We start from the raw sequence: 27642 nt of genomic DNA, 5'->3' as shown, positions 1-27642 counted from the left end.
GAGTTGCTCAGCTAGGATGCTCCCTCATTAGATGCTAAGTGTACTTTTGACATATTGTCACATCCTAAAGAATGAGCCAGTGTATGATATCAGATAGCTGTGTGTGACAGTACATATCTATAGCCAAGTTCCACAGGAAACTGAGCCCAGGAGTTCAAGACCAGTGTGGATAGCATTGAGAGATTTTGTCTTGAAACAAAAGGACTCCTTTACTTTATGTGTATGAGTGCCTTGCCTGCATGTATGTCTGTGTATGTCTGTGTGCCTGGTGCTTGAGGAGGCTGCGAGAGGACATTTGATCTCCTGGAACTGGAATTACAGGCAATTGTGAGCCACTATGTGGATGTTGGGAAATGAACCCAGGTCCTCTGGAAGAACAGTCAGTGCTCTTAACCACTGAGCTATGTTTCTAGCCCAGTGGGCTTATAGTATTTTCAAACCAATAAACTGGGTTTGTTGGAACATGGCCCCATCACAAGTCACAAAGCAAGTATACTTACAGAGAGGGTGGATAAAAATAACTAAGAGTTGAAGACAAATCGGTTGCGTTACTTTCTAGAAGTTTGAAAAGAAGCGAATAAAATGGCTATAAGGAGCTCAAGTCGGGAGTACTTTTTGTTTTATTTTTAAGCATTTGATGGTCTTGTTGTTGAGGTAAAGTTCAGAAAGGAGGAATTAGATAACAGAGCCAGGACCTGGGAGGAACAGAAAGAAGGCATGGATTGAGAATAAGTGGGCATGTCAGTCTGGGATAGGAAGAGAGGGGAAGGAGGAAGTGAGAGCAGAAAGAGAGATGCATTTAGCCTGCCTGGGCTAACATGCATTCATAACACACATCAGCTTAAAGCCTGAAGTCAGAATGCACACACATCCAACGAGTAAGCTAAGCATGATTCTACCCTTGTGCTCTAAGATAATCCAGTGACATTTTTATGTTCATCATTTGGTTCTTATCTCTATAAATCACATTTTATAGCTGTAATTAGAAATTATATAATATTCTCTCTCTCTCTCTCTCTCTCTCTCTCTTTCTGTGTGTGTGTGTGTGTATGTGTGTTTGTGTTCTAGTTTGGTTTCTGTTGCTTGATAAACACCATGACCAAAAGCAACTTGAGGAAGAAAGCCTTACATGTCCCAGCTATAGTCCATCATTGAGGGAAACTGAGGCTTGTTCCCCTGGTTTGCTCATAGTCTACACCCACCTATTCAGGGACAGTACCACCCACAATGGGATAGTCCCACCTAAATCAATTAGCAATTAAGGAAATGCCTCACCAATATGGCCACAGGCCAGTCTAATAGACAGTCTCTTAAGTGAAGTCCCCTCTTCCCAGGTAACTCTAGTTTGTATTACATTGACAAAAACTACCCAGCACATTATGTGTGCGTGAGCATGTATTTGTCCACGTACGTGTGCAGACTCGAGAACAAGCTTGGGTGTTGTCTCTGAAGTGCCACCCACATCTCCTTTCTTGAGATGTGATCTCTCACTGGCTACATATGCCAGGTTGACTGACCAGGGAGCTCCAGGGAGCACCTGTCTCTAACACCTCAGCTCTAGGATGGCAAACTTGTGCCGTCACACCTAGTTTTTTTGTTTTTTTTAAAAACAAAACAAAACAGGGATAACTCAGGTCCTTGTGCATGCTAACTCTCCTGACTGAGCTATCTCCCAAGCCCTCTGGAGTTAAAGGTTTTGTTTAAATACAACTCAGAATCTGACCTTCGAGCATGTATAGTTCCGCACTGAGATTATCACCCCTGTTTGCATCGCCACTGTTTGCTTTCAGAAGACTTTCGTCTCCTCAAAGGAAAAGCTGTTAACTCAGCACCTATCTCCCGTTCCATCCTCCCTCTAATTGCTGGGAGCTGTTAGTCAATCGACTGTTTTAATAAATTTGTCTGTCTCAGGAAGCTCATATATATACGTGGTGTAGGAGGTCCTTCTGTACTTGTGTTGTTTTCATTGGTTATTAAAGAAACTGCCTCGGCCTAGTCGATAGGGCAGAACTCAGGTAGGCGGGGAAGACAGAACTGAATGCTGGAAAGGACAGGCAGGCAGACACCATGGTTCTCCTGCCCGATACGGACGCTGGTTAGACTCATGCCGGTAAGCCACAGTCAAGTGGCGATACACATTAATGGAGATGGGTTAAACTAATATGTGAGAGTTAGCCAATAAGAGGCTAGAGATAATGGGCCAGGCAGTAATTTAATTAATACAATTTCTGTGTAGTTATTTCGGGGGTTAAGCTAGCTGGGCAGCGGGATGCAGCCCACTCCTACTACACATAGGCTGATATATTCCCTTATATGACATTAATTTGACATATTATTAGTATTTTCAAGGCCTATGTATGCTGTCATGTATGTCAGAACTTCATTGCTTTTCATTGCCAAAAAAAATTCAATGGAAATGTAACATTAAAAAATTGGAACAAAGAGAAGTTGGAACAAGATGAGTATGGTGGGTGGCTCGTGCCGATGATCCTAGGAGTCTAGAAGGTAAAACACGAGGATCCCCATGAGCTTGAGGCCAGCTACTTAGCAGATTCAAGACCATCTTGGGCTGTAGAGTGAGACCTTATCTCAAAAAACATTCTGAAACAAATACAGAATTATATTTTAAATTGTTTATATAAAAGAATTTTTTCCCTTCCTAAACCTTTTGAGAGCAAGCTGCCAACGTGACACCCACAATCTGTGTTTTCTTCGATCGAAGACATCCTCCTGCATCACTCAGCACAGCCAGTGACATTTCCACCCCCCCCATCTTTCTCAAGTGCACTCTAGAATCTTGCTACATTAACTCTCAGCAGGGTGCCTCTTTCCACTCCTCAAAGATGATATAGTTCCTGCTTTGCCAATCTTACCACGATGACTCTTTTGATCTCTACAAATCGGATGTTACAGCAATAGTCTAACCAAAGGTAGACCTTCATACTATAACTTTTCCATCTTTGTTTTATGATATCTTTGAAAAATGTGGCAGTTTTATTTCTGGTTAAATGTGTATCATATGAGAAGAATTGCTTAATCTCTAAATTTTTGTTTACTACATTTTTGTGGGGAGGGAAGGGGGCATGAGAGGACAACTTTCAGGAGTCTGTTCTCTTATCTTCTGGGTTCCAGGGATTGAACTCAGGTTCTGAGGCTTAGTGATACCTTCTCAGCCATCTTGCTGTCCCCCCAAGTAGCTCCCTTCCCCTCCTCTTTCCCATTTTTTTCAGTGGTGGAGGTAGGGATTGAACCCAGGACCTTGTGAATGCTATGCAATTACTCTACCACTGTACCATTTCCTAGCCCTGTACTACTTATTCCTGAAGAAATTCTTGAATGGCTGTGTTCCAGTGTCTTCTCTTTTCCTCTCTTTGTCCTGAATTTCTCCAAATGTGCCAGTGACACTGAGCAGTAGGTCTCCTTTTGCAAAGAGATGAGGTGATGAGCGAGAGCCGTGCTCCCTTCCACGCTCCTCTCGAGAGGTTTGTGTCCTTGTGGTGCTTTGCTTTTGCTGGCTTCTCCCAGATGTCTCGGGCACATCAGTGTCTGATTCTCTTCCTCGCTCTTAGGTTAGCAACAGCCCACTGTCAGAAGAGGCTGTCCTGGGGTTTGAATATGGAATGAGCATTGAGAGCCCAAAGTTGCTGCCCCTCTGGGAAGCTCAGTTTGGTGATTTCTTCAATGGAGCCCAGATCATCTTTGATGCATTCATCTCTGGAGGTTGGTGTTAGTGAGTGGCTGGGGGGTGGGTGGGTCCAGTCTCATATCATAAGTAAACGGGACTCTCTGTACCATACCATCTCCAGAGAGTTTGGGGATTTCCCTGTTATCTACAGGCATGTGGCAGCCTTCTGGAGGTATAGTGAGCTTCTGGGAAGAGTATCTTGTCTTTCTGTCAGCTTGTCATTGTCCCCCAATCCCAAGGACTGCGTCTAGCTGCAGGCAGCTCCTAGGCTATGTGGTTCTGCACCCGCTCTTGGAGTGTTGAGCAGCATAATTAGCCAGCATTCTGAGGTGACATAGTGGCACTTTATGGTTGAGACTGATGATTCGCTTGAAAATCTGAAATGTGTTAGAAGAAAGAAGAATGCATGAGGAATCTGGATTTTGACTTGTCCAGAAACTATTCGTGTGTGTGTGTTCATGCGTGTGTTCGTGTGTGTGCTAGGTGTACATGCATATGTATGTAGTTGCATATGTATGTAGTTGCATATGGAGGTCGGGGTCAACCTCAGGAGTTATTTTTCAGGAGCTGTCTACCTTGGTTTTTGAGACAGAGTCTCTCTCTGGGATCTGGAACTCACCAGTCAGGCTAAGCTGACTGGCCAACAAGCTTCAGGGATCCCTCTCTCTGCTTCGCTAGCATCAGGGTTACGAGTGTGCACCATGCCTGGCTTTTTATGTGAATGCTGGGGATTGAACTCAGGTCCTCGTATTTGCCAACTGAGCTGTCTTCCCTGCTCCCAGGGACTGTTGTCGAATGTCTACTGCTCTCTGTTTGAGGATAGTGACCAGTGTTGTTCGTTGTGCTGAGCATGGCAGGAGCTGCTTGTCTTTGCTAACAGTCGTTACATAATGAAATCAGAGTGCCTCATGTTGCCTGAGACACTGGTACCACTGAATTGGTCTTCTAGTCACTAGAGCCCAAAGCATCTGCTAGCGCAGGGTTTCACACACTCGGATGGGCATTTCCATCCAAGTATAGTAATCGGTGCTAGATGAGATAATGAAAGTGATTTGGAGGCTCGGGAACCACACTAGCGTTTTGTTCCATTCCCCAAGTCATGTCAGGTTATTTTTGTTCTGCTTCTTAGAGAAATCTCTATCTTGTGTTTTCAGGAGAGGCCAAGTGGCTCCTGCAGAGTGGCATTGTCATCCTCCTTCCACATGGCTATGATGGGGCTGGACCTGACCACTCATCTTGCCGAATAGAGCGGTTCTTGCAGGTATGTAAAATGCCACTGGATTCTAAAAAAATGTTTTCCTGTGTCCTAGGTTCTTCCCCATTCCATACACTACCTCCTGTAGCTAGCTTCACGGGCACTTCAACTGCAAGATACTGTAGCTGGGTGACACCAACTCAGTGCAGTGTGACTGTTCCTTGGGGTGCAATGTCTCAGCTTCTAAATAATACCACAGTTTCTGGAAAATAAAAGAAATAGAAGGGTTTCTGGAGTCAAGCATGATTGTGCGTGCCTGTTATTTGAGCTCCTAGGAGACTGAGGAAGAATGATTTCCTTCAGTTTTAGACTAGCATGGGGGCATATGGGAAGATACAGTCAAAATAAAATAAAATAAAATAAAATTTAAAAATGGGGATAGGAGACAGGTTAGAGAAATAGCTTAGTAAAATACTTGTTGCCTTAGCACAAGGACCTGAATTTGATCTCCAGAATCCATATTTAAAAGGCAGGTTTGGGGGCGGGACCTTGGCTTTCTTTCTTTCTTTTCTTTTTTTGTTTTTTGTTTTTTGTTTTTTTTTGAGACAGGATTTCTCTGTGTAGCCCTGGCTATCCTAGAACTCGTTTTGTAGACCATGCTGGTCTCGAACTCACAGAGATCCTCCTGCCTCTACCACCGAAGTGCTGGGATTAAAGGTGTGCCCTACCACAGTCCTGCCCAGTGAAAGCCAGGTTTGTACTAACAGAGTTGGCAAGGCAGGAGATTGGAGGACCCTTGGTGCTCACTGCCAGCCAGTCTAGCCCAATCAGGATGCTGCAGGCCAAGTGAAACCTTGTTTGAGAAAACAAGGTGGGTGCCACTTGAGCAAAGATCCTCTAGGATTTACTTCAGTCCTAAATGCTTACACACAAACACATGTATACACATCCATGCACACATGTTCACCCGCATGAGTACACACATATTCACAGGCACAGGATGATTGATTTCAGGCTGGAGCTGTAGCGCAGTGATAGAGTACTTACCTAACATGTGAGTGGCCCTGAGTTCCATTCCTAGCACTAGCCACATGACTGGGGGTCTAGGGAGAGGGAGAGGCACAGCAGGAATCCCAGTGCTGGGGAGGTAGAGACTGGTGGAGCCCTGGAGGTCACTGGCCAGCTACTCCAGCCCAAGTGTGAGATCCAGGTACAGTGAGAAACTCTGTTCCAAAAAATAAAGTGGAAAGTGACTTAGGAGATCACATAATGTTGACCTCTGGCCTTCACATGCACATGAATGCATATGTACTACACGTGTACACACACACACACACACACAGAGAGAGAGAGAGAGAGAGAGAGAGAGAGAGAGAGAGAGAGAGAGAGAGAGAGAGAGAGAGAAACAAGGACAACAAAAGAGTGAGCTAGAAAGATAGAAAATGGTGACCAGAAAGGGGGATGCACAAAATGGAGTTTATGGAGAAAATCCTGTTGATTATATCAAGAATATTATCTTGTGCCACAATCTGTATGTGCTTTCCCAAAATTCATTCATTGAATTATACCCTCATCCAAAGCCAGGTGATGAAGTTAGGTTGTGAAGCCTGTGATGAGTGATAAAGTCCTAAACGTAGAGCTCTTAGGGCTGGGAATGTACTAAGGAGCCTTCTAGCTGCATACTTGCTCTTCACACCATGTAAGAACATGTGAGAAGACACCATGTATGAGTCAGGGAATGGGCCCTGATCAAACACCAAATTTACTCCTTGATCTTGGACTTTTCAGCCTCCATAAATGTGAGAAATAAATGTATGTTGTTCCTAAGTAACCTGGACTTCACCAGGAATGGTTGAACATACCTATACTCCCAATGTGTGAGAGTGATATAGATATGAATAATTTGCATTGGTATGGATTTTAAGGTCAATTTTGTTATATGTATATGTATTTCTGCTCTTGATTAAGATATTGTGATTGTGTGGCTCATTTTAAAATGTAATATATAATTAGGAAATATAAGTTGTTAATGGATAATCATCGATAATAGTTAGGCTTGTAGTCATGTTAGATCTTCTAGATATATAGAGATGTATTTCAGTCAGATAGGCATTCTTCAACTCCATCAAAGACTCCAGAAGGACACAATATTACCTAGGTGAACAAGAAGTAAGCAACTTCCAAAACTCTAGAAATGACTGAGACATCTCGCTACCTGGACAGTCACCCAAAGTTCCTCTGTACCATTGGGGCATCCATCTTCAGCCTACAGGCCCATAGTATCAAATTAGAAGCTAGCCAGGGTCTACAGATAGGACAGCCAGGGCCACTCTGAAAAACAAACAAATTGACACTTGTGGGTTTTTGCTGTTTCTCTTTATTGCCATGATTTCATCTACTGCCACAGTGGTTATCTCAAGTCTTTTGTTTATTTTATTAATTTTATTTTTAGCTGTATGAAAAGATTCACATCTATAAATAAGTTAGAAGAGTCTTTGGCTGGGCGGTGGTGGTGCCTTTAATCCCAGCACTTGGGAGGTAGAGACAGGTGGATCTCTGTGAGTTCGGGGCCAGCCTGGTCTACAAGAGCTAGTTTCAGGACAGGCTGCAAAGCTACAGAGAAACCCTGCTCGATAAACCAGAAATAATAATTAAAAAAAGAAGAGTCTTTGCTGTTCATGTAAATGCCTGCTATTTCTTCTGCTTTCTGTTTTCATTGTCTTTATGCCAATCTCTCTGTGTCATTTATATTTTCAGCCCTGTCTGTTCTTGACATTTCTTTTTTTAAGATTTATTTATTTATTATGTATACAGTGTTCCACCTGCACACCAGAATAGGGAACCAGGTCTCATTATAGATGGTTGTGAGTCACCATGTGGTTGCTGGGAATTAGACTCAGGACCTCTCAAAGAGCAGCCAGTGCTCTTAACCTCCTAGCCATCTCTCCAGCTTCAAGGTTTTTTTAATTTAATTTTATGTATATGAGTATTTGCTTGCATATATGTACGTGCACTATGTGCATGCTTAGTGTCATGGAAGCCAGATGAGGGCAACAGATTCCCTGAAATGGAGTTATAGATAGTTGATAGCTGTCATGTATGTGCTGGAAACTGAGCCCAGGGTCCTCTGTAGGAGGAGCAAATGCTCTGAATCACCAAGGCACCTTGCCACTTCTTGTTCTTGGTACTTCTTGTTTACTTAAACCTCAGCAGTTTGAGTAGAGTTCTTAGTTTGTGTTCTTAGTTTTATGCTCTTCATTATTGTCTGACTTTGTTCTCTTTAAAACTGTCTGTCCTGGGCTCAGTAGGTAGAGTGCTTACCTGTCATGCACTGACGCCCTGGGTTCAGTCCATGTGTTATTCATAATCAGGCATGGTTACTTGACACATGCCTGTAATCCCAGCACTTGGGAGGTGGAAGCAGGAGAGTCCAACATTCAAGGCCATCCTCAGCTATTAGTGATTTTGAGGCAGCCTGAGCTATGTGAGACTGTGTCATCCTCCCTAAAAACGGCAACAAAAAACCCTCAAACTCTGTCCTTAGCCCACTGTTATCCTTTATTTTCTTTTTTCCCTTCCTCCTTCATAAAGTTATTTGGCTACATGGCATTTATGTTTTCCCTATGCTGTTTCGTTTCATCTTGTCTTTGGTCACTTAGGCCTCTTCAAAGACCTTCTGTGTTTTCCAATCAAGAATGAATAAATATTTATATATCCTACACAGTGGATACAATATATTCTCTTACAACAGTAGTTGAGGATAGGCTCCAGAGTTTGGGTCCTGGGGATGTAACTGGGAAAGAACTCTTTGATCTGGGTGTTTTTCTGAGGTTCAGTAATTGCCCACTAATATCTCCTCCCTATGGGAGATGGATGCCACTCCCATTAGGCTTCTGTAGGAGCTTCTTACTAGAGAAGACTATGCCTTTGACCTTCCCAGGATTCTCCTTACCGCCTTTCTTCTGGGATATGTGAGACTGTGTCATCCTCCCTAATTTTTTTTTCAATCCTATTTCCATACCCACACTGCTTCCATATTAGGATTGGGGCCAGCAGGATCTTCTGAGATTATTCTTTTGCTCTCAACCTTTTGACATACATCTTAAATTTTTTTTGAGACAGTCTCTTGTAGCCAAGGCTGACCTTGAACTCCCAACCTTTCAGACTCTCTTCTTCCAATTTCTGGGATTTCACCACACCTGGCTCAATCTGCATTTGTTTGTTCTTTTGTCCTGAAATGTGCACACTAAGATTTTATTTCACCAAAAGTGTGAAATTATGTTAGTGCTCCCTCTTACCGTCTTAATATGATGATAACTAGAAGATTTGTGGGGGACAGAAAGATTTTTTTTTTGTTTTGTTTTTGAGACAGGGTTTCTCTGTGTAGTGCTGTCTGTCTTGAAACTAGTTCTGTAGACCAGACTGGCCCCAGATTTACAGAGATCTGTCTGCCTCTGCTTTTCGAGTGCTGGGATTAAAGGCATGTACCACCAACACCTGGCATAAAGATATTTTAATATAAGATTAAATGAAGATATTAAGAAAAGGGGAGAGGCACTCAGAAGAAAGTAAGACACCCCAGAGAATAAGTGTGCCAAATGACTATTGCTCTTAACTTTCTACGGGGGGTGGGGGGAGGATAGGAGCATAACAGCGAAGGATAGAGAATCCTTTATTATTTGTTTTTTGAGACAGGTTTTCATGTAGCTTGGGCTAGTCTCAAATTCAGTTGTTGCAGAGGGTGACTGTGGACATCTGACTCTTTTGCCTCTATCTTCCACATCTATGTGTGGGTACTGGCTGCTCAAGAGAAAGGATATGTTTTTAAAAAATTCTTTCCCAGGTGCCTTTTTCAAACAGCCTTGTCTGAAAGTAACTTTGTTAGAAATGAGTGGATAGAGACAACCCTCTGTCTCTTCTTTAGTTAATACGTTATAGGTCAGGGAAAATGCCTTCTAATACTTTTCTGATACACAATGGAGAGAAATATCTTTATTAGCTGAGAATCTGTGTGCTTTCCTTTAGCCTTGGGCTGTGTTGGGACTAAGGCAGATGATCCCAGCATGCCTGTGTTCTCTTTCCATTGCTCCCCTAGATGTGCGATAGTGTGGAAGAAGGGGTGGACAGCGACACTGTGAACATGTTTGTGGTACACCCAACTACGCCCGCTCAGTATTTCCACTTGCTTAGAAGACAAATGATCCGGAATTTCAGAAAACCTCTCATTGTTGCTTCTCCCAAAGTGTTACTCAGGTACCCTGTAAGTAGAAAGAGCTATCTCGTAAGGCCTTTTCCTTTCGTTACTTTTTTATATTCTATTTTCTCTATGTTCTGTATTTAATTGTATTTATTTTTTGTTAAGTTTTATTTGCCCTGTGTGTGTATGTGTGTGTGCGTGCATGCTATGTGTGTGTAAGAGCCCTCAGAGGCTAGAAGAAGTGTTGGACTTAAAGGTGGTTTTGAGCCAGTCTGTGTGGGTGCTGGTGTAAGCGGAGACTGCTTGTTTGTTTCCTGGTCACCTAGACCTGAATAATCACACAAACACTATATTAATCACAACACTGTTTGGCCAATAGCTTTGTTGTATTTCTAGTTAGCTCTTACATCTTGAATTAACTCATTTCTGTTAATCTGTGTATTGCCATGAGGCTGTGTCTTACCAGGTAAGTTTCTGGCATCTTTCTCCTTTGGCAGCTTACAATCCCTTTAGGACAGGTTGGTTTTTTGTTTTGCTTTTTTGGTGTGTGTGTGTGTATACACACACATATGTGTGTTGTTGTTGTTTGTGGAAGGGCTCTTCTAATACAGATATTTTGAAACAGAAGCCTTAAGCCAAGTCAAAGTGTAAATTACTACAATGGTCAGCTTCTTCTGGGTGCAGAAGCAGAGGCAGGAGAATCTCTGAGTTCAAGGTCAACCTGGTCTTCATAGTGAGCTCCAGGCCATTATGAGCTGCATAGTGAGAGTCTGTCTCAGACAACAAAATAAAAAGACAAAGCGGTCATATGGTACAGACAAGGCAAGCTCTTACCATTCAGTTTGGCGCACACAGAACTGTACCCTGGAGAACACTGTGTTCGTGAGCGTGCTTGAGTGCGGTTCTGTGCCAGAGTTCTAGAACTGTTCCTCTAAGATCTGCTCGCAGCCGCAGCTACAGTGCTCCGTTGTTCACGTGGGTATGGCTGTTCCTCTAAGATCTGCTCGCAGCCGCAGCTACAGTGCTCCGTTGTTCACGTGGGTATGGCTGTTCCTCTAAGATCTGCTCGCAGCCGCAGCTACAGTGCTCTGTTGTTCACGTGGGTATGGCTGTTTCTCTCCTCAGGCAGCTGTATCAGATCTCCAGGAAATGGCCCCAGGAACAGCATTCAAACCTGTCATTGGCGATTCATCAGTAGATCCAAAAAAGTAATTTGGTGTTTCTCTGTTTCCTACTTTGGGCAGGGGTTTTAATAAGTGAACAAAATTTCTTATATCCTATTATAAATTGTGTGTGTGACTGAATACACTGCCTTACCATGCTTAATACTGCTGAGCTACATCTCAGCCCCTTTATAGCTGTGTTTTAAGGGGAGTGTGTATGAAAGAGTGAATTCTGGGGACAGCTGTCACAGAGAGTTGCAGGTGACTGAACCCAGCAGCAGAGCCCCAAGCAGCTTTATTGGAACACATTGAAATCTAGTTTCTTCTCTCTTCTGACACAATTCTTAAGGATGTTTTGCTCCACCCTGATACCTGCTTTCTCCCCAACAGCGTTAAAACCCTCATATTTTGCTGTGGTAAACATTTTTATGCCCTTCTGAAGCAAAGAGAATCTTTGGGGGCCAAGAAGCATGACTTTGCCATCATTCGAATAGAGGAACTCTGCCCTTTCCCGCTGGATTCATTACAACAAGAGATGAGCAAATACAAACGTGTTAAAGGTAAAGGCTTTTTCCTTCCTTCCTTCCTTCCTTCCTTCCTTCCTTCCTTCCTTCCTTCCTTCCTTCCTTTTTCTTTTTTTTTTTCAAGGCAGGGTTTCTCTGTAGCTTTGGAATTCGTCTTGGAACTTGCTCTCTAGGCCAGGCTGGCCTCAAACTCACAGAGATCCACCTGTCTCTGCCTCTTGAGTGCTGGGATTAAAAAGGCGTGCATCACCTTTTTTTGTAGTTGGTTGTTTTCCTTACTCTTTGCTATTTGGGGTCCTACCACCGTGTTCCCAAATAAATTACATGGAGACTTATTCTTACTTGTGAATGCCCAGCCTAGTCAATTTTTCTTAAGTTTTATATCTACCTTTTGCCTTGGTGCTTTTATCTTTCTCTATTTTATATACCTTTCTTATTACTCTGTGGCTTGCTGTGTAACTGAGTGGCTGGCCCCTGATGTCCTCCTCTCCCTCTCCTTTTGCTTCCCAATCTCTCTTCCCAGATTTCTCCTCCTATTTATTTTCTCCTTCTGCCAGCTCTGCCTATCCTTTCTCCTGCCTAGCTATTGGCTGTTCACCTCTTTATTAGACCAATCAGGTATTTTAGTCAGGTAAAGTAATATAACTTCACAGAGTTAAACAAATGCAACATAAAAGAACACAACACACTTTTGCATCATTAAACAAATGTTCCACAGCATAAATGAATGCAACACATCTTCAACTAATATTCCACAACACTTGTTCCTGTTAGGGAAACCTGTTCACACCATTTCAGATGGAAAGAGGTGGGGGAAGTGAAAGGCACTAGAAAGTAAAATCTCATGTTTCTCTTGGTGTTCCACTATCATCTAAACATAATTTCTTGAAAATTTGTGGGTCATTAGTGCTGTCCCATCATATGTGATAATTGCAATGTAATTGTAAATGATAAAGCACTTTCAGTACTTAGGATTGGAAAATTTGATATCTGTATGCACCTGGTAGAAATTAAGTGAATACAGACCCAAATGTACCTGTTAGGAGTACTATTAGGAGAAAACCTCTATGAGCTTGGTTATATAGAAAGATTTCAGTTTTGTCATAAAAAATTTGGCGTAAGGGCTGGAGAGATGGCTCGGTGGTTAAGAGCACTGGATGCTCTTCCAGAGTTATCTGGCTCAGTTCTCAGCACTGGTGCTGAGTAGTGCTTAATGACTAACTGTAACTCTAGTTTCAAGGGATCTGACATTTTCTCTTGGCCTCTGAGGGCTCCAGGCACATATGTGGTGCACAGAAATACATGCAGGCCAAACACCCCTACCCCCAAAATATTTAAGGTGTAAAACAAAACAACTCCTCCCCAATAAACCGAGCATGCAAAGCAAAGCAAGTGGAACCCTCTCTCACCACTGCTGGGATTGCAAGTGATTGCAACCACTCTGGAAGATGGTTTCTTGCTACATAAACCCCACTTTACCTTGTAACCCAGAATGCCCACTACTGGTTTACCCAGAAAATGAAAACAGGTTCACAGGAAAATCTGCATACAGGTATTTTTAGCAGCTGTATTTGTTTTTTTGTTTTTAGTAGCTTTATTTTTAATTGCCTCAAGCTAGGAATAATCAAATGTTCTTCACCTAGGCAATGAATAAACACAGTTCCCCTGTAGCAAGAAATGTGTGTAGTATCATACTCAATAAATAGGAAGGAGGTACTGTTTGCTATGCAGGGCCTCAAGGATGCTAAAGGCAACCAGGCTAGCTCTGAACCTCCAGGAATGAACTGTTGCTATTCACAAGAACTTGGATAAATCACAACTGAATTTTGACAATTCACATCATACCCAAAAGGCTACACACTGTATGACTGACTCCATTTATATGGCATTTTGGTAAGGTGAAACTTCGTGGTAGACAAAAGGCTGATTCTTGCTAACATTTGGGGCTCAGAAGCATACTAACTGCAAACAATCAGGATGAAAGAACTATTTTGGATCATGATTTTCTTTTGGTGAACACATAACTATGTACTTGCTAGAAAGGAAAAAAGAAAGAGAAAGGAAGGGAGGAAGGAAGGAAGAAAAGAAGGAAGGAAGGAAGGAAGATATAACATTAGGAGCTAGAGAGATGGTTCAGGTGTTAACCCTTTCCAGTATCCACACTGGTGGCTCACAACCACCTGTAACTCCAGCTTCAAGGGATCCAGTGTCCTCTTCTGTCCTCAATGGGCACCTGTGCACATGGCACACATTTATACGGACATGCATACATACACATACCTAATAAAAAATTTAAGATGCTAACATGTTGGAAAAGCATTTAATTGAAGTTGAAAATTTATATATGTTCCATCCATCCCTTCCTCTACTCCACTTCTTGGTATGTAAGTTATATATGAGGTGTTGAAGTAATTTTTTTCTTTGTGTAGATATCATTTGGAGTCAGGAGGAGCCTCAGAACATGGGTCCATGGTTTTTTGTTTCTCCAAGGTTTGAAAAACAGCTGGCCTGCAAGGTGAGTGTCCATTCTTAAATTTATATTCGTTCCTATTCTCTCTCTCTCTCTCTCTCTCTCTCTCTCTCTCTCTCTGTCTCTCTCTCTCTCTCCCTCCCTCCCTCCCTCCCTCCCTCCCTCTCCCCCCCCCTCTCTTGTTTCTCTTGGAGTAACAACATAAGGGTTTTATTCTCAGCTTCCTCATTTGTTTAACGATAAAGTGAAATTTCAACTGGTCATGGTGGTGCATGCCTATATTAGGAGGTTGGGGTCACTTGAGTTTATGAGTTTGACATCAGCTCAGGCAACATAGATCCTGATACATGCAAGAGGAAGAGGAAATAAAAAGGGAAATCTAGTTTTAGATTATTCCTTTGGAGGAAAATGTTGACTTTATGGAGCTGTCTATGTGTTCAGATTACAGGGGTGAGTATCCCTTATCCAGAATGGTCAGAACCAGAAGTGTTTCAGATATGTGAGGTTTTCAGATTTCAGAGTATTTATGTACACTTCCTAGGCTGAGAAGCCTTAAAAAAATCCAAAATTTGAAATGCTTCAAAACCCAAGACCTTTTAATAACTATCTGGAGAATTTGGTTTGAGGATGCTCAACCTGTAATATTATGCTAAAAGTGTGCTTGTATCCCAGAAAAATGATGAACTTTGTATGTCGTTACTTTTCTTACTATTTCCTCATCATATCTTGTCCAAGTGCCAGAGAAAGATGTTGATGAATTTTTTTTTTTCAGTTTTGTGCCAGAGATACCCAGTTAGCACTTATTCCAGTCATGTTTATAATGCTGTTAGACTGTACATCGTTATCTTTCTCAGGAAAGGAGAGACAATAAGAATAGTTGTACTTCTGTTTATCTTTTTATTCTGTATGCAGTAGAATGTAGTTCCCTCATTTAGTATGAGTTTGCTACAATAAGGTAATTTTTACGTGAAATACATCTAATTAAAGAAACTATAGCTAAGATCAAAAGATAGTTGTTTTTTTCACCTTATCATGCTTGGAATTCAGGGGTAGATATTTTATTCTAATCTGTCCTCTGTAGTTCAATGTTTCTTCTTACCTTGAACAAGCTAACGGAGAATATATAGAACTTTTTGGTGGAACTGAACAGAACTTCAGTGCACTCAGAATGTAATTTGGTTTCTTCTTTGCGCCCATGACAGCTCCGTCTTGTAAGCCGGCCCCCTTTGCCAGCCCCTGCAGTAGGAATTGGCACTGTGCACCAGCAACAACACGAAGATGTCCTTACCAAGACCTTTGCTTCATAATGTGCTTTGAGAAAAACAGGATTGCCTTTTAAGCAAAGTGCTGTAAAGGTGAACCTGCTTCTTCCACCCTTTCTCCTTTCCCCTGGCTAGCATGGAAGCCCGTGGAGTGATTTGGACAAATGACTCTGGAATAAGTGGATAAGTGGGGAAACTGATTTTAGAAGTAATGAAAGAGATGGTAGATTATTATCCTTCGCAGGACAATAGTGTTTGCCGTGCTTTGGTTAGATATGAATGAACTGGAAAAGGAGGAGACTCCACTGTAACTGACCATAAATGAGCAAGGAAAGTTCTTTGGCTAAAATATGGGGCTGTATATAATATAGGCAGTGTATAGGCAGCCCCAACACTATCAGTTAATTGTTTAGTGCACATGACTTACCTTAATTTCCCCCTTTTTAAAGTCCTCTGAACGGCAATATTTTTGTTTTAAGACATCTGTGAACCACTCTACGAAATGTTCCACCCAATACCAGTAGAATCAGACCATTCCGGATTTGTGTTCTTTCAGGTTTTTATCCATTATCCTGAAAAGTAAATTCTGTTAAATACAACTTTCTGATTGTGCGATCTTCTAGCACTGTGCTGAGACAGTTTCCTGTTGCGCAGCACTGTATAGCGCTGTCACTGTGTAGCAGAGGATGACTGACTGAATTCTTTCTGCCTCTACTTCCTGAGTGCTGGGACTCCTCACTTGTGGGTCATCCTAGTTAATACCGGTGATGAGGATCAAATCTGGGTCTTCGTGAATGGTAGGGAGCACTCTACCAACTGAGCTGCAGTCCTGGCCCCTAATGATTTTTAAATTATGAAGTGTTAGCTGTATTAAAACTGGCTTGTGCTTTATTTTACCATTACGTTCCCCTTCCCCCATTATATTGCTTTGACATTTCTAACTTTTAAACTATCTTTGGTGTCTGATGAGTGGATTTCAGTATCAGGCTAATCACTTTTGTCTCTAAAAGTTCCAGGTATCACTATGATGTATGTTTGTGCTGTAAAGGACATTAATTTTTTAGCTACCTTCCCAAAGCCAGGTCCTTGGGGCTCCTTAGAGCTCACCAAATGACCCACTCTGCTTGGAGTTAAAACTAATATTGGAACCAAATTGAAACAATAGCTATGTGGTTTCATTTGAACTGGTTCCGAGGAGCATCTGCCATGTACCATTTTGCTTTATGATACTGTTTATGATCTAAAAGATGATGGGGGCATATGAAAGGCTGGAATGCATCTATTCCCTGTTCTCTTTTACCATCAATGGGCCGTGTCTTAAATCATTACTGAATAGGCAATTCTAGATTAGTAATAGATTTGTATTGTACAACTTTTTGTTTTTGAGATAGGGTCTCACTATGTAGTTCTCACTGGCCTGGAACTCGGATCTCTCTGCCTTTGCTCCCTGAGTGCTGGAATTAAAGGTGAACACCACCATGCCAGAATACAATTTACATTTTAAAACCATTCTTTAGTGTACTTATTTAACATTTCTGTAATATTTGCTTCTCTTTTTTTCCTGTGACTTCCTACCCCCTCTTCCTTCCTTCCTTCTTTCCTTCCTTCCTTCCTTCCTTCCTTCCTTCCTTCCTTCCTTCCTTCCTTCCTTCCTTCTTTCCATCCCTCCTTCTTTCTCTCTCTTTCTTTTGTTCATTTGTTTGTTCTTATTTACCTTCTTTTTTTCTTTTCTCTGGTTCTGGGTATCAGTTCTAGAGCCTTGTGCTTACTAGGCTCCACCACTGAGCCTTTACCTCCCTTTTCTCTCTGTATTCCTCAGTCCTTATTTCTTGTATCAAGCCTTATAAATCTTCTGGCTTAGTATTACTTATATAAATCAGTAAAATTTAAAAGGCCTGTTGGATAAGAATAATAATGTATATTTAGGTAAAAAAAGCATAATGTATCTTTATTCTCAGATCTCTTGGTTTCTTAAAAGATTTTAAAACTCTAATTATAAAATAAAATGGAAGTTAATATGTTTAAAATATTTTTGTCATAACGGGATAGTTGTGGTGAATACCTTTAATCCCAGTACTCAGGAGGCAGAGGCAGGCAGATCTCTTGAGTTCAAGGCCAGCCTGTTCTGTAGATTAAGTTCCAGCACATCCAGAGCTACACAGAGAAACTCAGTCCTGAACCCCCACCCAAAAAAGGAAGAAAAGTAAAAAAATTGTTTTGCTCTTTCTGAGTTTCTTCATAACAATGTACCTCACAAGTTTACTGTTCCTTGTTATAATTTTACCTGTATGAGCCATAAAAGTGTCTTCTGTCTCAACAACAACCATATTTTGAATTGTTTTTCAGAAGGGACCATTTGAAGAATTTCAAATCAAACATACACTACTGTATTTTATTCTTCTTAAAAATGTGACATTAGTCTCTCAAATGTGCTATCCATAATTATGCTTGTTTACTGTTCACTGAGGAATAGTGCTTAAATTATGTAGTTTGTAAATTAAAATATCAACAATCATGGGAGAATTTCAATTTTGCTTGAAATGATGCATTATTCTTAGTAAAATAAAATTTTCTACCTTGTAAGGATCATTTTTGCTCTATTTTCTATATACTTCCTCTTCCTATTTTGGAATATATTCTGAAATTAACTTTTCTAGTTTGCCTATATTATCTTAGAAGTTTTAGTACTTTAAAAAAAAGAGTAGTTTTATTTATGTGTATGTATGTGAGAGAGGAGAGAGAGAGAGGGAGGGAGGGAAAGAAAAAGAGAGAGGAAGAGAAAGAGAGAGAGAGACAGAGAGAGAGAGACAGAGAGAGAGAGACAGAGAGACAGAGAGACAGAGAGAGAGAGAGAGAGAGAGAGAGAGAGAGAGAGAGAGAGAGAGAGAGAGAGAGAGAGAATGGAAGTGCAGGTGCCTGCAGAGGCCACAGTTCCAGATTCCCTGGAACTAGAGCTGCACATAGCTGCAAGCAGCAGCCAGATGTGCAGGCTGGGAACTAGAGCTGCACAAAGCTGTAAGCAGCAGCCAGATGTGCAGGCTAAGTTTTAATTCTCCAGCTCCATTTTTAAGGTTCTTGAAATGGCGATACAAACAGTATTTCTTTTACAAAATGGAAGGAAAAGAGGGTTGACCAGGAAGGAAGTCACAGATTATGAATCAGTGCTTTTTAGTCTTGAAGGTCCAAAAGCTTTTTGTAAATTTCTCTTGAATGTACTTGCATGTTTAATTTTTATCTCAGTTTCCCAGAGAGTCCATTTTACATAAAATAAGCTTGTTTTGAGGGAAATCTGGGCAAAACCAACAGAATATATACCACACCCTGTACAAATAACCTCTAAATGGCTCTATCATGTTTTTGTTTACATCTGATAAAATGAAGCATAAAACCTACCAATTTCTCTAAATAACAAGACCTGTTAATTTAGAAAACTTTTACTGATTTTTTAGTATTGTTCACTATCTTCTCTTATTCATGTGAACCCAGATATATTGAATGAACATTAAAACATAAGAAACAACAATTTAAGAGTGAAAAGATATTTCATCATAAATATTCTTCTGGGTTCTTGTACATATAGCATTGTTTTTATTTTGCTTTAGAAGGCTTTGGTCCTTAACAAACTAGCAGTGTGTGAATTTTTTTAAAAAAGGTTTTTTTCTTCCCCTTTTAAGACAGTGCTTCCCTGTATAAGCCTTGGTGCCATGAAACTGGATGTGTTGCTCAGGCTGGTCTGATCTGCCTCCGCCTCCTGTGTGCCACCATGCCTGGCAAGAGGGGCTTTTTTTAAAATTTTTTTTAATTTTATGTGTATGTTTGTCTTTCCTGTGTGTATGCATTGCATGTATGTATGTGTATCATGTGCATAGCAGGTCACTATAGGGGTCAGAAGAAAGCACTGGATACCCTGGGACTGGAGTTATTGATGGCTATAAGCTACCATGTGGGTCCTGGGAACTTTTTACAGCTGATAAAACACCACGACCAAAATCAACTTGAGGGAAAAGGGGCTTATTTCAGCCTACAGTTCCACATCGCAGTCTAGCATTATAGGAAGTCAAAAACCGAACTGAACCTGGAGGAACCTGGAGGCAGAAACTGAAGCAGAAGTCCTGGAGGATTTTTTTGTTTTGTTGTTGTTGTTGTTTGTTTTGTTTTGTTTTGCTTTTGGGCTCTCATATATCCCATCTTGACCACAGTTTCCCCTCACTCTCTGCTCCCTACCTCCTCTCTCCCCTCTGATCCTTCCTCCCTCCAGTCTCATCTCAGAAAAGAGCAGGCCTTCTAGGGTCAGCCACCAAACGTGACGTAATATTCTGCTCTAAGACCAGGCACATACTATCACATCTAGGCTGGAGGAGACAACCTGGCAGGAGGAAAAGGGTCTCATAATTCAGCAAAAGAGTCAGTGACCACCCCTGCCCATACTGTTAGGAGTCCCACAAGAACACCAAGCTACTCAGACATAGCATATACACAGAACCTAGATCAGACCCCTTGCAGGCTCTCTGATCTCTGTGAGACCCCATGAGTCCAGGTCACTTGATTCTGTGGGCTGTGTTCTCTTGATGTCTCTGATTGCTCTAGTTCCTCCAATCCTTCCTTCTCCCCTGCAGGACTCCGCACGCTCTGCCTACCGTTTGCCTGTCTGACTCTGTAGCTGCTCCCATCAGTTGCTGGATGAAGTCTTTCTGGTCTCTTTGAGGAGGAATGCTTCTCAATAGCTTCGTTCTCATGGTTTTCTCAGCCCGCTATCTTATAGTACCCAGGACCAATTGTGGCTCTACCCTGTGAGCTGTGGCCTCCCACATCACTCACTCATCAGTGTAGAAAATGCCGGAAAGGCTTGCCCTCAGGCTAATCTTAAAGATGCATTTTTTCACTTGAGCTTTCTTCTCAAATGACTCTAGCCAGTGTCAAGCTGATGTAAAGCTAGCCAACACAGAACCGAGCCCAAGTCCTATGCAAGAGCAGTCAGTGCTCTTTACTGCGGAGCCATCTCTCCAACCCGAGAGATTGCTAAAACAATTTGAAGACTAAAGGTAGAACGATATTCCTGTTAGACATAGAGTAGGGAGCGTATCAGTCAACGAAGTTCTGGGTAGCATGTAGGAAGTCCAGAAAGACCGAAGAATAGCGGAAGCTTTATTCAAGTTAATCTGTGGAATCAATCTATTCCTGGGGTACAAGAGATTCTTGTCTCAAGAAAAGGGGGAGGAGGAACAGAGGTAGGGATGGGGGGGGGGGAGAAAAATAATGGCTGACAAAGTAGGATGAAATAAGGGTGAGTTCAAAGGATGGGAGGTTACTCAAAATCTTCCAGCTTTGTCACGCCCTCCCCTAGACATGCTGCCTTTTCTCTCTTCTCTCAGAACTTGAGCAGACCTTCCTGGCTGCCTCTGCACACTGCAAAAAATGAGACTCTTTTCCAGTGGCATTTCTTGGTGCTAAGTTACAACGTTGTGAGGAGTCCTAGTACACACACTGGGAGACCAAATGGATGTGTCACTAAATAAGCACTGGTGGCCAAATCTGAGTGAGAGAGCCCCTGAGTTTTCCCAGCTGGCCACAAGAAGTGGGAAAACCCTTGCAGGCCCCTGCAAGACAACTCCTACAGTCCCCGCCCCCACTGCAGATGCTATCTTGTTTTCTTCTTCTTGGCTATAGATCTGAACAGGTGAGTGCATCTTTGGATTTGATGATGACCGAGCATAGGGTGTACCTGCGACTCAACTTGTTGCAACAGACTTTAGAACAGATACTTGATTTAGGGGAGTGGCTTAAAGTTTGAGTAAGGAAAATTAATATGAGGGCCTTCTTGTGTCTAGTGTCTCAATTTAATACCATGAGGTGGCTGCTGTTATCCATATTTTGTCAAAGTAGCCATCTAGGTTGATGGCCCAAAGGCATTCATGAGGATTAAATGTAGGGCTCGCTGATTTCTAACACTCTGTGTGTGTTTGTGTATTTTTTTTTTACCACATGCTGTCCAAGAAAGCAAAAATTAGAGAGGCAGGAACCACCAGAGGGGTCAAAGAACTGGCTTCCACGAACCCCTCAATCACAGGAGTAATAAAGCCTTGATGTCTGTACTGGGGGCGGGGTGTAGGCACATGGTAGTAAACTGGAGATATTGTACTTTTGTAGGCTATTGAATGCATAAGTGTGTCACCAATTTTTACAAATCTCTTAGAAGTTACAGTTAAGATGGGACCGAAAGAAAAGATTGGTTCTGGCAGCTCAACCTCTGGCCTCATGGGACCAGCAGGATGCCTGAACTAGGAAACCTAATCTGGGAAATCAGCTCAGAGAAGGGAAACTCTGTCCTCTCTCCTCCCCCCCCCCCCCCCCCCCCCCCCCCCCCCCCCCCCCGCCTCTGGAAGGCCATGGAACTGGCTGGGTAGGGCAACCAAGACACGCCCACTATGGCAGATCGGCCCCGCCTCCTGGCGTCCAGCCCCGCCCCTGCCGCCGCGCCAACGGTGACCATGGCAACGCGGTGGCCGTTGTCCAACGGCGGGGGCCAGGTCCGGGGGCGGGTCTGGGAGGAGCTGAGAGCGCGTGTCACATGACTCGTGGGCGGAGCTTGTGTGGGGACGGTCGAAGCGTGTCCCAAGCCTCCGTCTCCTAGGCCAGAGTCGTGAGGAAGGGAGCGAAAGCAGCTGCGAGGCCGCGGGTCCTCGCCGGGTGTACTGAGCCTCAACCATGGGCAGTGAGTATGGTGGCCAGAGCGGGAACCACAAGGGTCGAGGGTTCTTCCGACCTATGGGCAGTGGAGCCGCTTCCCCGTTAGGGTCGTCAGGGGGGCCGAGGATGCGCAGGCCTCGCCGTGGTCGCCGCGGATGACTCGAGCTGGGGGCCTCCGCCAAAGCGTCTCTGGTCAGCGAGGCCTTACCCGGCGGGTCACGGGACCCGGAGGTCCTGGTTTGCGCCCCTTAGGCGGCCTGGATGGCGCGTGGATGGCGCGGGGAAGCCATTGGCTGGGGGGCGGGGAGTTAGGACACTCTCCTTAGCTTGGACCACTTGGGATTTTTCTGGATCTTAGAAATTTTTCTTTTAATTCCTGAATCACGCTTCCTTGGCGTGCTGAGATGAATAAGTCTCCCTCATTTTTTTAAAAAAAATGTGATTCATAGCATGTGTTTTAGGGGAGGAAAGGCGTGTGATCGGTAGCTCAGCTTGAAATATTCATCCCAGTCATTCTATAGTGTTCATTGAAAACTGTAAGTTGGTGCGCGCGGATAGGGACGAGACCTCGTATAGAGGTGGTCCTTCTAGGGCCCTACCCCAAACATTCCTCCTCATGTGTATTCACACAGATACTTAACCTAGCAGTTCACATGTTTGTGTATAAAGGCATACCTAACTGCAGGTCCAAGCGATGCACCCAATTGGCCAGCTGGTAGACATTTGGAAAGGAAACAGAAGAGAGAGACCCTTGGCCGTGAATTACGAATGATAAATGGAATTCTCAGGATAGGCAATACATGGCGGCACGCAACAGCATTGTTTAAACCTGAATGCCAGTTACAGTAAATCATAAAATGCCAAAAAATCCCAGAGAGTCGCTTGGGAAGGAAAAGGAATAGAGTTTCTTGATGTGAGCCTTAGTTGCTTTTTATTTGGATTTTCTTTATAAGCAGTCCAAACTTATACTTAGATAACAAACATGACAATTATGAATTCTAGCCGACGTCAGTGACTTCCACCTTTGAGTCCAGTGGGATTTAGGAGATTAGTGTCGATCCCTAAACCTTGGTTTATCTTTACTTTGCTTCAGAAATAGCTTAGGAATGCAGTCCTTTCTAATGAAATGTAGTTGCCATTCTCTGAGCTGATTTTTGTGTGTAAGTACTTTGATATGGTTACTTGGAGAATGACCGAGCTGTGAGATGTGGCAGAGATGAGGTAGAGTTGGTAGACTTTAAAAAGTTGCCTGTGGGACATGATCCTGATTTTTTTTTCTGCCTAGTGAATGTTGCCGACTCTAAGCTGTTTAGGTCAGTACTTCAGTTACGCTCATTAAGCTCAATTCCTACTACACTGTCCCTGGGAAAGGCTCCCTCTTTTCTGCCATCTATTAGTGGATTATCTAAGTACTGTATACACCGCATTTGCGTATTTTTCACAGTGGTGATCTGAAGGTTCCCCGTACTGTGTATATACAAGATTGGGTTTAAGCACGAAGAAGCAAAGTCATGGTTCATTATTCACTTTCCTTCATTATTTACCTCCTAGCCATTTGGGTGGTTTTATCTATTGCAGGCCTGCTCCTTTGAACCTGAGAACATCATGATTATTTAATTTGGGTGGATGGGATAAACAGCTGTTAAAGAATTTTTTTTCCAAACCGTTCACAGATACATTTTTAAACTTGATAATTTTCTTTTACAGTCAAGTTTTTAGAAGTTATCAAACCTTTCTGTGCAGTTCTACCAGAAATCCAGAAACCTGAAAGGAAAGTAAGTATAATACTTGAATAATACAGCAAGTAGCAGAGTGAATTATTCTGCCAAACCACCAAGGTTCATTTGCTTACCCCACCAATTTCTGTTGTAAGTAGAAAAATGTTTCCTCATCTTGCAAACAACCATAGACCTGCTTCTAGTTTTTAAGTTATATTTATTTTTCTCTTATATATGCATATGTACCTGTTCACTAGTGTACTATGGTTTACATATGGAGGTCAGAGGGCAACTTTTGGGAATTGATTCTCTTTCTCTCACCAGGTGGATCTCAGGAAAGAGGCTGGAGGGAGGATTGGACCTAGCATGGGGTTTTAAAACCTTAAACCCCACCTCCAGTGATACAACTCCTCCAAGGCCCCCAATCCTTTCCAAAACAGTTCTGCCAACTAGGGATTAAGCTTTCAAATATATGAGTCTACAGGGCTGTTCTCATTCAAATCACTACAACTGTCTGGCTTGCACTGTTATAGACCTTTTTTAAGGCTAGGATTCTCATTCTATCAAAAATGTTACTCTTAAGTTACAATGTTTCCAGCCCAAGTGCTTCTTGGCCTGTGTGTTAGTTAAGATATGGTAATCTGGCCATGTTGGAACTTTATAATTTCTTCAGTGTAGGATGCATATATTGCTAGCTAATGATATGATCTGCTGGGTACGTTTGGTGAGTTTGCATAATAAATTGTAATTGTATAAGTATATACCTCCCATATTTTGATTTCTTTTTTGGAAAGAAATAGCAGGAATGTGTTTAGAAGGTATCATAACTAAATCACATTATTCAGTCATTGAATGTATTTGGAACTGAGATATTTAAAGTTCCAGAAAAAAAAAACATTAATTTCAAGTTTTTCAGTTATCAGACTACCCTCTTCCCTACTTTTAGTTCTTAGGAAATTAATAATAAAATAGGGACCTAAAGATTGATAAAACTTTTGCTGGACTTACTGTTTTATTTAGAAGTGCTTTTAATTTTTAATGATTTGAGGTAGTAGAGATGGCTACTAAGTTTTACTTTAGGCATACAAAATATAACTTTTGATAGTTTATGAATATCCTAGGATTCCTGTATAAAATTGTTCAGTGTTTCATGCAATTCCCTTTCTGCCTGAGACATGTATTAGATCTGCTTCACTTTGCCTCCTCTCCAGTTACCCTGCACGGTGTACATGATGCATGGTTTTTGTTTATTTGGTTTGCTTTTTGAGACAGGTTTTCTCTGTGTAGTCTTAGTTCTGGCTGTCCTGGAACTCACTCTGTAGACCAGGTTGGCCTTTAACTCATAGAGATCCACCTGTGTGTGCCTTCCGAGTGCTGAGATTAAAGCCATATGCCACCACCAGCTGGCAATCATGAAGCATGTTTATATTTAAATTATCTTTTTTGTGGCAACACATGGGAGCTAGTTGGAGATATAGACTTAACTATTACAAACTATAGTCAAATCTTCAAGTTTCATCATCACTAGGTAGTTCATAAAATCATAATGTAACACCTCAAATCCTGAACGGTGAGAATGAGTAGAGAAAGCACCTTAAGATACAGGCGTATGCAGAGACTTTCTGGGTGGGACTCCGTCACTCAGAAGATAATGTCAACAGCAGACAAGTGGAATTTTCATGAAATTAAAAGTTTCTGCACAGCAAAGGAAAAGGCAGGCAGAGCACATATGGAATGAGAGAAGATTCTTATTCTTCCATGGCTGTACAACTGACTGAGGGTTAATATCTAGAATATGTAAAGAACACAGAATACTTACAAATAAGAACTTTCTTTTGGTAAAGAAGAGAGTTAGGTTTGAGTTGCTTGGTTGTTTATTTTAGCTGGAACAAGCTAGGGTACATAAATAATAGGAACATGCCTAATGGGGAGTGGTAATCATGCCTTAATGTGGAATTTTGCTTTGAGTTTGGATTTTCTTGGTTTTGATTGATCATTCTTTGTACTTCTGTTGTACAGATTCAATTTAGAGAGAAGGTGCTATGGACAGCTATAACACTCTTCATTTTCTTAGTATGCTGTCAGGTATGTAACCAAATTATTGAATACATGTCTGTATTATTTTAAGGTCTTGATTAGTAAGAATTAGAAAAATGATAATATACTGTAATACATTGAGTGATGCCTTTTTTGGTAAGATTTATTTTTATTTATGTTTTTTTTGTGTGTATGTGTGTATGTCACGTGTGTACAGTTGCCCATGGAAGCCAGAATTGGGTATCAGATCTCCTACAGGTGATGTTACAGTTAGTTGTGAGCTATCCATTGTCAGTTCTGAGAATTGGAATAGTGTCTTCTGGAAAGCAGCAAGGACTCCTAGTTTTTCAGCCATCTCTTTGGCTCTGAGTTCTGCTGCTTTTATTTCTTTGTGATCTGGGGAGCAAACCCAGGGCCTTGTAATGCAAGGCAAGTGCTGTGTGATGGAGGGACTGAGTCACATTGTACTCTGAGCATTACTATTATTTTGGTTTTTGGTTGTTTTGTTTTTTTTTTTTTTCTTCTGAGACCGGTTTTTCTTTTTCTACAGTGTTTCAAAGCTGTTCTGGAACTTGCTTTGTAGACCAGGCTGGCCTCAAACTCACAGAGGTCTGCCCTCCTTCCCTACTCCCCTCAACAACAGGGTTTCTCTGTGTAGCCTTGGTTAATCTGGAACTCAATCTGCAAACCAGACTGGCTTGAACTCAAAGATCAGCCTGCTGGGAGTAAAGACGTGTGCCATTGCTGCCCAGCTTTTTTTTTAAAATGTTTATTTGTGTGTGTGTGTGTGTGTTTATCTGAATGCATACATGCCTCACACCATGGCATGTATGTGTAGACCAGAGGACAGTTTTGGGAGTTGGTTCTGTCCTTTCACCCTGTGGGTTCCAGGAATTGAACTCAGGTGGGCATGCTTGGTTGTAGGTGCCTTAACCTGCTGAGCCATCTTGCTGCTCCATGTGTGTTCAAGAATGAAAGATTGGGTTATTAAAGAACTTTTACTGCTGAACCTGATTTAATATTTTTCTGGGGGGTAGGCAGGAAAGAGTAGTTAAAAAACACGCACACACAGAAAGTTCAAAGAAAAAAGCAGGCACTAATATTTCTCCCATATGCATTTGACATCTTTGAAGTTTTCCCCCCACTTAAAAAGCAATCAACTTTAGGGAGGTATATGTACAAAGTAACAGTTTTAACTGTACATTCTAAAGAATAGTGGTAGATGTGTACACCAAGAATCTATTACGTAAGTGAGTACAGAACATTTTTGTTACCCTCAAAAGATCCTTGTAACTCTTTTTATTCATTGTTCATCTTACCCCCAGTCCTAGGCAAGCCCTGATCTGCCCTTCATTGCTATAATTGGTCTTTTCTAGAATTCTACATATATGTAGTCAGGGTGTCTAGAATCTGACTTTATAATATTTTTGAGATTTATTCATGTCAGCAGTTTTTATTTCTGTGCGTGAATATATCACAGAGCATTCACCTATATGTTGACATTCGGCTTGTGTGCAGCTTTTTGCTGAAACAGGTTATTGTGAACACTTTTGTGCAAGAGTTTCTCCTCCCCAGTAGTACATGACTAGGACCATATTGCTGGTCTGCATGGTAACTGTGTTCAGTGTTCTGTACCTGTGAACCTCCAGGTGAGACGCCTATGTGTCTTATGCTAAGGTTTTGTTTATTTTCAACTAGCTCATC

General features: G+C 42.0%; 2 protein-coding genes across 6 annotated transcripts in view; both read left to right on the top strand.

Moving 5' to 3' along the window:
- Window positions 1-16398, top strand: part of Dhtkd1 (dehydrogenase E1 and transketolase domain containing 1) — a 45294-nt gene extending 28896 nt beyond the window's left edge. For all 3 annotated transcript variants that reach the window (XM_038332497.1, XM_038332498.1, XM_042055191.1), the window contains exons 11-17: window positions 3570-3720; window positions 4840-4946; window positions 9976-10140; window positions 11203-11285; window positions 11631-11800; window positions 14194-14279; window positions 15437-16398. In XM_038332497.1, coding sequence (XP_038188425.1) covers window positions 3570-3720; window positions 4840-4946; window positions 9976-10140; window positions 11203-11285; window positions 11631-11800; window positions 14194-14279; window positions 15437-15541 — 867 coding nt within the window. In that variant the 3' untranslated portion in view covers window positions 15542-16398. The remainder of the gene's footprint in view (window positions 1-3569; window positions 3721-4839; window positions 4947-9975; window positions 10141-11202; window positions 11286-11630; window positions 11801-14193; window positions 14280-15436) is intronic.
- A 2988-nt stretch (window positions 16399-19386) lies between these two features.
- The window catches only part of Sec61a2 (SEC61 translocon subunit alpha 2), a 28725-nt gene continuing 20469 nt past the window's right edge, over window positions 19387-27642 (top strand). The window contains exons 1-3 of one of the 3 annotated variants that reach the window (XM_038333225.2): window positions 19387-21173; window positions 23891-23958; window positions 25921-25986. In XM_038333225.2, the coding sequence (XP_038189153.1) occupies window positions 25944-25986 (43 nt within the window). In that variant the 5' untranslated portion in view covers window positions 19387-21173; window positions 23891-23958; window positions 25921-25943. Of the gene's footprint in view, window positions 21174-21950; window positions 22209-23890; window positions 23959-25920; window positions 25987-27642 lie in introns of those variants that run through there. The other 2 variants (XM_038333224.2, XM_038333223.2) reach the window with 2 other exon arrangements.

This window comes from Arvicola amphibius, chromosome 6, assembly GCF_903992535.2.
Source record: "Arvicola amphibius chromosome 6, mArvAmp1.2, whole genome shotgun sequence".
NCBI classification, from domain to species: domain Eukaryota; kingdom Metazoa; phylum Chordata; class Mammalia; order Rodentia; family Cricetidae; genus Arvicola; species Arvicola amphibius.
This window is presented reverse-complemented; position numbering and strand designations above follow the sequence as displayed.